Source organism: Triticum dicoccoides, chromosome 5B (genome assembly GCF_002162155.2).
Source record: "Triticum dicoccoides isolate Atlit2015 ecotype Zavitan chromosome 5B, WEW_v2.0, whole genome shotgun sequence".
NCBI classification, from domain to species: Eukaryota; Viridiplantae; Streptophyta; class Magnoliopsida; order Poales; family Poaceae; genus Triticum; species Triticum dicoccoides.
Window position 1 is genome coordinate 633,063,183 of NC_041389.1, and position 11,326 is coordinate 633,074,508.

At 51.1% G+C, this 11,326-nt stretch overlaps 1 protein-coding gene across 1 annotated transcript; it reads left to right on the plus strand.

Moving 5' to 3' along the window:
* The first annotated feature begins 825 nt into the window (after positions 1 to 825).
* Positions 826 to 6,683, plus strand: LOC119312196 (pathogenesis-related protein 1-like). Its single transcript, XM_037587933.1, has 3 exons — positions 826 to 1,448; positions 4,568 to 4,598; positions 6,177 to 6,683. The coding sequence occupies exons 1-3, from the start codon at positions 952 to 954 to the stop codon at positions 6,603 to 6,605; spliced, it is 957 nt and encodes a 318-aa protein (XP_037443830.1). The 5' UTR covers positions 826 to 951; the 3' UTR covers positions 6,606 to 6,683.
* Positions 6,684 to 11,326: the final 4,643 nt, after the last annotated feature.

Consider the following 11,326-nt stretch of genomic DNA (forward strand, 5'->3'; position numbering starts at 1 on the left):
TGTGTACGCATGGCGTCGCAGCGCCCGCGCCGCCCGTGAGGGATCAATGGAAGGCTGACCGGCGGGCAGCCTTGACATTGATTCCCCGCGGGAAACCGATGCGATGAGGACGACGAGGCGCTGACTCGGCGAGCCCGCCTTCCTTCCCGCCATATTCGATCACCCCGACGCCCCGAGCGCCCCCCCAGCGCGTCGGGTTCGGCCTGGGTCTGTCGGCATCAATGTCGGCCCAACACGGCAAAAAACAGGCTCCTGAAGGCGCGACTGAGCCGATTTTTGCACGCCGGCGCTTAAGAAAACGCCTAGGAGGAGCCTTTTGGGGGCGCGGCTGGAGATGCTCTTACTGCACAGGAGAGGTAATCTTATAAAGATGACATGAGTCACATGACTAACTGACGCAACGAGCCGGACAACGCACCTTTTTCCACAGTTTGCACTTGCGTTTCCAAAAAGCACCTACTCCAACATGTACCTTGGGTGCAATACTACTCCGGCAATCACGGGCAAACAAGTCATCTAGAACGTCAGGACTCGATCGAGAACCACAAGAATTGAAAAAGCTTCATTATATACATTCCACAATATCGTACTAATTCCTTTTAAATTTCATTCTAGTCGTACTAGAGTAGAGTTTACCCTCCCTCTCCCTGCCGATCGAAAGCGCAGGTGCATGGAATTCCTGCCATCCTTGAAGGATTGAACTTCTCGAATTTGACCAGTCAAGACTTTTTTGTTAAACTTCCCTTTAAGAAGCACAGTGCAAGGAACCTAACCGTCCTTACTTTCCAAGCTTCCCTACTTACCATGGAACTTATGCAGTATAAATACACTACTCATGGTCGCAGCACCCTATCTCATCATCACAGATACATTCACAGATAGTACACATTTCCTTTCCCTCAAAGAAGGAAAAGAATTGTACATACTCACTCACTTTTGTAAGGTTTAGCGATGGAGTACTCGCCGAAGCTGGCAGTAGTACTGCTCTTAGCTCTCGCGTCCGCCATGGCGGCCACGGCCCAGAACTCGCCGCAGGACTTCGTGGACCCCCACAACGCGGCGCGCGCCGATGTGGGCGTCGGGCCGGTGACCTGGGACGACACCGTGGCCGCGTACGCGCAGAACTACGCGGAGCAGCGCCGCGGCGACTGCCAGCTGATACATACTCCCGATGGCCGGCCCTACGGGGAGAACCTCTTCGGAGGCGGTGGGACCCAGTGGACGGCGGCGGACGCCGTGAACTCGTGGGTGTCGGAGAAGCAGTACTACGACCACGGCAGCAACAGCTGCTCCGCCCCGGAGGGCGACTCGTGCGGGCACTACACGCAGGTGGTGTGGCGTGACTCGACGGCCATCGGCTGCGCCCGCGTCGTCTGCGACAGCGGCGACGGCGTGTTCATCATCTGCAGCTACAACCCGCCGGGCAACTACGTGGGGCAGAGCCCATACTAGGCTATGCATGCATGCATTCGTGCGTGCATGTACGTAGCAGCGCGTATATTGCATAAAGAATAAAGCTGAGATCACAGTCGTGATAAGATGTGAGACTTTAGCAGGAGAGATTCAAGGTAAGTGTAGTTTAGACTGGCTATGGATATTGTGTTACGATTCATGTGAGTTGTACGATCATTAATTGTAGGTGCCTGCTATGCAGTGCTTATGAATGAAAATAAAGTTTTATTATCAGGGGTGAAGCTAGAGAGAAAAAGAATAGCCTAGGTGTATAACTTTAACATTAACATAACGATTAATGTATTTCTTAATCAAATACATGTACTAACAATAACGTCAATAGTTGGATGGGATCTGATTGGATGCGCTCCCACAGGGACGCCTTGAGCCAGGTGCCATATAGCATACCTAAGGCCTTGTACAATAGAAGGTGCTTAGAAAAAATAAATCATGTTTTTCTGAAGCACCGGTGCCTATTTTCACATGAGAGACGCTTAGTTAAGCGTCTATCCTGTACAAATAAGCATCGATGCTTAAAAAAAGTTTGGTTTATTTTCCTAAGCACCTCCCCTAAGCACCTTCCATTGTACAAGGCCTAAGGCGGATCACCCGAGCCAGGTGCCATATAGCCATCCGCCCTGGGTGCTCAGAGAGGAACTCGTGCATGTGCTCGGAACTTTTGCCAGAAACAACAGAATATATAACACACACCCAACGTACCATATTTGCTTATAAAATGGAGAAAAATCCTAGACGGCACATATGGTAATAAATTATACTATTTTCATTTAATATATTGCATGATCATTTAATTTAACAGAATGATATTATACTGACCTATTGAGCTAAAATAGAGCGAGCCAGTATTGGCTCAAGATCCGCTCGTTTCCCGACCGAGCAACATATAAAGTGTTCATACTTAGCTCGTTTCTTTTCGAGTCGATCTTGAGCGGCTCACGAGCCTCGAGCTTTTCTTGCAGCTCTAACTGCTACTGGTGGGCCCGAGGGCTACTGAAGGAACAATGGATAATAGGGTATACACAAAAGTTAGGTATCCAAGTTTCCTCGGAAATATCTAGCGCTGGGAAAAGGATAACCACGATAAAAAATATACCTTGGTACATTTACTTCATGCCGGAACTGCAAATTGCGGGTCACACGCGGTAAAAGATGTCACAAGATATCCCCCAAGGGGCCCATGACGCTAGCCATGATGCACTCGGGGCTGAGCCCCTGAGCAGACGGGACACACGTCAACCAAGAAGGGTGGCCTTGCAAAGCACTCCACCGACTAGGCATTTAATGACCGATCGACCTACCCCGCGTAGCCCGGCGCAGGGCTACGGGTAGGGCCCTCATCAAGACGACCCAGAGGGACGGATGACAAGACCGAACATTGGTGCGGCATAAAGAAGGAGAAGGGCGGTGTGGCGCGTCACATCAAAGGAAATACTTGAGCACCTGACACAATCCAGTGTCAGCTCATCTACTACAATATGACAGAGACAAGTGGAACGCAATCGACCAACCATTATTGTATATCTTCACATGTATTTTTGTAGACCAAATGTGGTGCCCCTAAGCCTCTATATATGGGGATGGCCAAGGTTGGAAAGGATACAAGCTTCTTAGCAACCACAACACTACCAGCAACTACAAGCCAACCGAAGACTAGCAGATAGGTGGAAGAGTAGAGTTAGGAGTGTTCGGGCACTCTAGCTAGTACCCCGACCACCGCTGGACTCACCCCGACCACCACCTTGTAACACAAAAGCACTTGTACTCCCCAGTTTATATCAATACCAAGAGGACGTAGGGTTTTACGCTAACATGACGGCCTGAACCTGTATAAAATCCCCCTGTGTCATTGTGTTCTTGTGTGCCTTTGCCTGTAGGATTGACAAGGCGTTTAGCACCTGGCCGAACTGAAAAATACAGGGTTACCTTGATCCCTTGTGTCCTGAGTACACATTCTGACAACCCAATATTGCACACGGCTTGTGCTGGTGAATCGGCTGTGCTATTTCTGTTCATCGCAGACAGCTCTGTCAGCTTAACTGTATACCATATATCGCATATGTATTTTGTTTATGAATTGTGCATGAAGCCATCGCACACGTAACTTTTTCTGTCTGATGATTTTATTTTTCTACCTTCTACGATACCCAGCATCACACACAAGTCAATTTGATCAAAGGATGTGTGATATGTGCGTCTTCTTAGCAGGGTTCTGCACCAGTGAAGAGAACAATGGACGAAGCTACTACACATCGGCGTGCAGAGGTAATCTCAGAAGATATAAGAGCAACTCCAAAGGGCCGACCTATTTAGTCCAGCTGCGTCCGTTTGAATCGGCGCGGACAAAAGTAGCGGCTCAACGCGCCGACCCAAACCCAGATCACGCCCGCGTCGCGTCCGCGCCGACGCATTTGCGGCCCAAATTTGCGCCACAAATGCATCGGCGCGGACGCCGAACTGACGCTTCGCGCGCCTTCTCGCTATCCGCCGTGCCCCCACATAGCAGCCGTCCAACTACCCGCTGCCCACGCGGTCAGCTTAATTTATGACGATGGGCCCACGCGTCAGCGACGGCGCTCGTCCTTTTTTAAGCCGACCGTGCGGCGGGGCCGTCCTCATCCAAACTCGCCGTCCACATCTGCCCACCTTTGCTTCCTCGTCGTCGCCAAACCCTAGCCACCACAACCACAACGAGATGGGCCTCCCACCTCGTCGCAGCAAGGCCAAGGGCAAGTCACCCGCCACCCCTTTCCCCTCCGAGTTCCTCCCACCTCCGCCGGCGCCGGCGCCTCGCCGGCAGAGGCAGCGCGTCAACGTGCCAGTGCCCCAGGCGGAGTGGCACTGGCAGAACCGGCAGCCTCTGCCGTATCCGGACGTGACCTTGCCGCACGACTGGCATCTGGATCCAAATAGGATCCCAGTGCCGGCGGCGCCGCGGTCGGCTCGTGCTCACACGGAGGAGGTGCGGCGCCAGCGGGCGCTGCTGACGCCGGAGCAGCGCGCCGACCCGGCCTACGCAACCGACTCGCCCAACTGGGCGAGGTGGTTCGCCTTCGAGCACGAGGAGGCGAGGCGGCAGGGCGTGCACGAGGTCGACCGGAGGTTGCCGCCAACACCGCTCGTCGTCCGTGATGAGGACCAGGCGGCTCTTGCGGCCGTCTACCGGGAGAGCGAGGAGGACGAGCAGCGCAGAGCGGAGGCGGCGGAGGCGGAAGAGGAGGCCCGATACGAGGCGGCAATGGCGCAGGCCCTTGCCCTCTCCGCGGCGGGCGACAACGTGGTGCCACCGGTGGCCCCGCCGCCCCCCATCAAGCCGGAGCCGCAGCCGGAGCCTGAGCCCGAGCCCATCGCGCGCTTCTCTTGGAATGGATTGGTGCACGAGTGGGTGTCCGCGTCACCGGTTTGGCTGGGGACGACGCCAACGCAGGAGCAGGCGTACCTCGAGATGTGGCGCCAGCGCCGGCTGGCAGAGGAGCACCTTGACGGCGAGTACGAGGAGATGCTCGAGCGCGACCTCGAGGAGGAGCAGCGCGAGGCTGAGGAGGAGGCGCGCCAGGCCGCGGCTGCACAGGCAGCCGCACCCCTCCTCCTCCCCCCTGCCCCGGCACTGCCCGACATGACGGCGCTCTGGAACACGGCGTTCGCCTGGGCCGGGCCGGCGCTGACGCTCATCGACCTCACGGACCCCGAGGACGACGACGGCGACGCCTAGGGCAGCGCGCTGCCTCATAGTTTATTAGGTTGTTTTTTAATGCAAATGTGGACGCGTGGACTCTCGCCGGCCTTCGTGGCCGGCTTTAATGTTTACGTTCATTTTTTTTCTGCATCATCAAAATGGGTCTCAGGTCAGCGTTGGACGCACGCGTCGACTCAAATGCGAAAGCGGGCATCCGTGTCCGTCTGTCCGACCCAAACTGACAAAAAACGGACGGAATCGCGGTCCGTTTGGGTCGGCCCGTTGGAGTTGCTCTAACACGTTACAATTTTTTCCATCGGACAAGGAGCAAGACAAGTCGAAGCGACTACTACATGTCGGCGCGCAGAGGTAATCTCAGAAAGATGACACGACTGACCAACGAAAGAGGAACGCACTGTTTTCCACAGTTTGCACTTATCTCGGTGTCAATAATACTCCGGCGATCGCGGCCGGACAAATGAGTCGTCTAGAACCGACGACTAGAGAATTTGGAAAACCTCCATTCCACAATGCCGAGCTAATTCCTTTTCAGTTTCTACTAGTCAAATATACTTGAGTTTATCCCCCCTCTCCCTGCCTATCGGACACGCAGGTGCATGGAATTCCTGCCCTCTCTTGGAAAATACTACTCCAGTGCAGGCGTTTGGAGTATCAGTAAGTTACTTGGATTGAATTTGTCAAATTTGACCAGTCAAGAATCCCTATATTTTATTGAACTCCTTTTTGCAGAAACACAGTGCAAGGAAATCAAATTATCTGAGTGCTCGATTGGTTCGCAACTTTCCAAGCTTAACTAGTTACCCTAAACCTAAGGAAGCCATCGAGCTTATACAGTATAAATACACGAGCAATGGTCGCAGCCTATCTCATCAACACATTCACGGATAGTAGCGGATAGTACACCTTTCCTTAGCTTCGTAAGGCTTAACTAGCGATGGAGTACTCGCCGAAGCTATCAGTTGTACTGCTCTTAGCTCTCGCGTCCGCCATGGTGGTCGTCACGGCCCAGAACTCGCCGCAGGACTTCGTGGACCCCCACAACGCGGCGCGCGCCGACGTCGGCGTCGGGCCGGTGACCTGGGACGACAACGTGGCCGCATACGCGCAGAACTACGCGGAGCAGCGCCGCGGCGACTGCCAGCTGGTGCATTCGGGCGGGCAGTACGGGGAGAACATCTACGGAGGCCGCGGCGGCGGGGCCGACTGGACCGCCGCGGACGCCGTGCAAGCGTGGGTGTCGGAGAAGCAGTACTACGACCACGGCAGCAACAGCTGCTCGGCGCCGGCGGACAAGTCGTGCTTGCACTACACGCAGGTGGTGTGGCGCGACTCGACGGCCATCGGCTGCGCCCGCGTCGTCTGCGACGGCGGCGACGGCCTGTTCATCATCTGCAGCTACAACCCGCCGGGCAACTACGAGGGGGTGAGCCCATACTAGGCTATGCATGCGTGCGTGCATGTACGTAGCAGCGCATATATTGCATAAAGAATAAAGCTGAGATCACAGTCGTGATAAGATTGTGACACTTTTGAGAGTGCGGCTAATCTGCACCCGGGCTCATCTGCACCCACGCTTAGAAAAAAATTCAAAACAAATACTAAAAAAATTCAAAAAATTCTAAATTTTTTTGTGGTATTAGATAATTTGACGCGTGAGGTGCGCCCCAAAATTCAACTCATTTGAGCATCTGAGAAGCTCTCAGCAAAAAAGACAAAATCAGGGTCTGTAAAAATGTATACTGTTCACGCACTGTTTTGACCCAATTTGTCTTTTTTGCCGAGAGCTGCTCAGATGTCCAAATGAGTTGAGTTTTGGGGCGCACCTCACGCGTCAAATTATCTACCACCACAAAAAAATTTGGAATTTTTTGAATTTTTCTAGTATTTTTTTGAATTTTTTTCTGAGAGGGAGCAGATGAGCCCGGGCACCGTTTTAAGTTTTCCCACTTTTGAAGATTATTGGATTCTGAATATCTATTATTGCCTCGAAGGACTGTTTATATAAGATAAAAAACTTGGGGGCCAAGGATAGTAGAGATAGATTACAACTTGAACTACCAAATACATAAACCGAATATATACTCTAATACCCCCCCCCCCCCGGTAGTGTCAACATCAGGTGTAACGATGTTGAGACTGGAGCGAATGCCAGTGAATGTTGCAGTGGGGAGCCCCTTGGTGAAAATATCAGCAAATTCCGTAGTGGTAGGAACATGAAGCACACGGACCTCGCCAAGAGCCACTTTCTCACGAACAAAATGAATATCAATCTCGATGTGTTTGGTGCGACGATGCTGAACAGGATTGGACGCCATGTAGACTGCGGAAATATTGTCACGATAAACAATTGTTGCACGCTCAATTGGTCGATGGAGCTCAACCAGAAGCTGACGGAGCCACACAGCCTCGGGCACAGAATGAGCAACAGACCTATATTCAGCTTCTGTAGAAGATCTGGAAACTGTAACCTGCCTTTTAGAAGACCAAGAAACAAGATTGTCACCCAAATAAACACAAAAGCGGGATGTAGATCGTCGAGTATCTAGACAACCCGCCCAATCTGCATCAGAATAAACTGTCAAGCTTGTTGGAGAGGAAGAGTTAAGAAGAAGAACATGATCAATAGTACCTTTGAGATACCGAAGTATTCTCTTGACATGAGAAAAATGAGGAACACGGGGATCATGCATATATAAGCACGCTTATTGAACAGAATAAGATATATCAGGACGAGTGAGAGTGGCATATTGGAGAGCACCAGTGATACTGCGATATAGTGTTGGTACCAACATTGAGAGTGGCATACCGGTTCACCATCGGCCGACAACTTGGTACCAACATTGACCGGCGCACGACAGGGTTGACAGTCAGTCATCCCCGCACGAGAGAGCAAGTCAAGAATATACTGGCATTGAGAGAGAAAGAGTGTAGATGAAGTGCGGGAAACATTGATCCCAAGAAAGTGATGAAGAGGACCAAGGTCAGTCATGGAGAATTCATGATTAAGAGAAGAGATAATATGTTGTAAAAAGGAATCAGAAGAGGAAGTGAGAATTATATCATCATTATATAGTAGAAGATATGCAGTATGAAAGGAGGAGCAAAAAATAAAGAGAGAGGAATCGGATTTAGATGAGGTAAAACCTAATGTGTGAATGAAGGTGGTGAAGCGATGAAACCAAGCACGAGGAGCTTGTTTAAGACCGTACAGAGATTTGTGAAGAAGACAAACAAAATCAGGAGAAGAGGAATTCTCAAAACCCGAAGGTTGTTGACAATAGATAGTTTCATTGAGAGTGCCACGTAGAAAAGCATTTTTAACATCTAATTGATGAATCGGACAAGAGGAGGAGACAGCAAGACTGAGAACAACACGAATGGTACTAGGTTTTACAACCGGAGAAAAGGTCTCATCAAAATCAATACCGTGTTGTTGAGAAAAACCACGACATACCCAACGAGCTTTATAACGCGCAAGCGTACCACCAACATGAAATTTGTGACGGAAAACCCATTTGCTGGAAACAACATTGACATCGGGTGGTTTGGGAACGAGAGTCCATGTGTTATTTTGCTGAAGAGCATGAAACTCGTCACGCATAGCAGAATGCCAGAGAGGATCGAGAAGAGCACGTTTGTGAGAGGTAGGAATAGGGGAGACAATGGGAATAGCCGTGAGATTAAGACGTCGTGTAGGAAGGTGAAAGCCACGCTTACCACAAGTGCACATGACATGATCGTTGGCCGGAGGTATGATAGCAACAGCACTGGATGAAAGAGGCGGTGTTGAGGAAGAAGAGGAAGAAGGGGAAGCGAGAACAGGGGAGATAGGCGTGGGCGGAGAGGTAGCTGTCGTCAAGGGAGGAGTGGGGGGCGCGGAAGGCTATGGTGAGGGAGGAGTGGGCAGCACGGCGGGAGGCTGATTTCGGGTTGCGTGAGGATGCTCTGGTGGCTGTTGCTCCGCGGCAATCGAGGTAGGAGTTAGACGAGGGAGTAGAGAAGATGAAGAATGGACAGGGGATGGTTGGTGCGTAGGTGATGATTGTGTAACAGCGTAGGGAAAAGTGTGTTCGTCAAAGACGACGTGACTGGAAATAATGACACGATCGGATGAAGGATCGAAGTAGCGAGAGCCCTTATGATCATCGGAGAGACCAAGATAGATGCAGGGTAAAGACCTAGGCTCTAGTTTATGTGAGGTTGTAGAAGTGATGTTGGGAAAACAGAGACAACCAAAAACGCGGAGAGAAAGATAGTCGGGATGGGAAAGAAAAAGAGATTGAAAAGGGGTGTAGAGAGGACATGTTTTGGTTGGTCTAATATTTAGAAGAAGTGTGGCAGTACGTAGTGCTTCAACCCAAAAACGGGGAGGGAGAGAAGCTTGAATAAGCAAAGTGCGAAGAATATCATTGATGGAGCAAAGAGAGTGTTCTGCTTTTCCGTTTTGAGGGGATGTATAGGGGCAAGAAAAGCGAAGGATGATGCCGTGAGAGAGAGAAAGTGTAATTGCGAGTATTATCAAATTCACGTCCATTGTCGCATTGAATAAAGCGTATTGGATGACCAAAGTGGGTTAGAACATATTGACGAAAATTGAGAAATGTCCAAATATAATGGGAATAATCATCAAGAATTACAAGATAGTATTTATAACCAGAAACACTAGGAATTGGAGAGGTCTATAAATCACAATGTAGTAATTCAAAAGGAAAAGTACTAATAGTAGAGGAGGTACCAAAAGGTAGTCTAACATGTTTGCCACATTGACAGGCATTACAAAGAGAGGAACCATGAGAGACACTAGAGCTAGGGATACAAAATTCTTGTAGTAATGATGATAGGGTAGCTTTATTGGGATGACCAAGCCGACGATGCCATACATCAATTGATGCAAGCATGACGCGAGGAGTGGAAGTGGGGGCGCCATGAAGAGGATAAAGATTGCCTGTGCTATTGTACCGAGCGAGAACCTTTCCTGTTTTCAGATCCTCCACAGATAAACCAAAGGGGTCAAAGGCAAGAATAACTTGATTATCGATGGTACACTGACGAACAGAGATAAGATTGGCAATTAAAGATGGGACTACAAGAATATTACGTAAAATAAAATTGTTAGAGGAATAGGGGATGTAAGAGTCACCGGTGCAAGAGACAGAAATAGTGGAACCATCACCAATGGTAATGGAAGAAAAAGAAGAAGGAAAACAAGCTGCCAAAAAATTCATATTTGAAGACATATGCATGGATGCACCAGAATCAAAATCCAATCCGTACCTTCGTTGTTGAGGGTGAAATTGTTCATGGCGGCGATGAAGGCAGCCTGATCCCAGCTTGGCGATGTTGTGGAAGTAGAAGGGGCAGGCACGTTATTGGTGCATGCTGACCGTATGCGTACGGTGACGGCGCCGAAAGAGCACCGGGCGCATAGGGAACCAGGGCATAGCCGGGCGGAACTACGGGGGCGCCGGGCGAGGTCGGTGTAGTGGTGGCGGTGTAGACGTGAGCCGGCGGTCGGGGTTCGAGGAGACCAGGAGAGCCGGCGGCAGGACGAAGGCCCTGGCTCTAGGATCACGTGTATGCTGGAAGGGCGCCCGTAAGGAGATGGAGCAGACCAAGGCATGGGCCATGCCTGAACCAGCCCGGTCCAGGGATCTTGCTACGGGTGCCATGCTGGTGGAGTGGATGCCGGCGTAGACGATGATGATGACGCTTGTAACACCCGGATAATTATGCAACAGTAATCACGCTAATGGTACCATGTCATCGAGATTTACAGTGGTTAAGTTCACGTTGTTTCGAAGTCGGTTCCGTTTTCATATTTAAAATGAGTAAAAAAAGAAAGGCAAAAGTAAGTAAAATAAAAGGAGAAGGCAACCCCAAAAAGAACAGAAAAGAAGAACCTCCCCGGGCCTCGGCCCACTCCCACTGGCCAGCCCACCTAAGGCGGCCCACTCCCCCGCTTCCCTGGCCTATTAGGCCACCCCCACTCCCCGAACCCTAACCATCTCCCGATCCCCACTCCTCCCCACTCGCTCCTCTCCCCCATCCCACGTCCCGATCTGGATCGGGGCGCTGGCCCCCGACCCCGGCGAACACGCCGCCCCGCCCCCTCGACGCCGGCGCCCACCCCGGTGACGCCTGACTCCGTCAACGCCGACG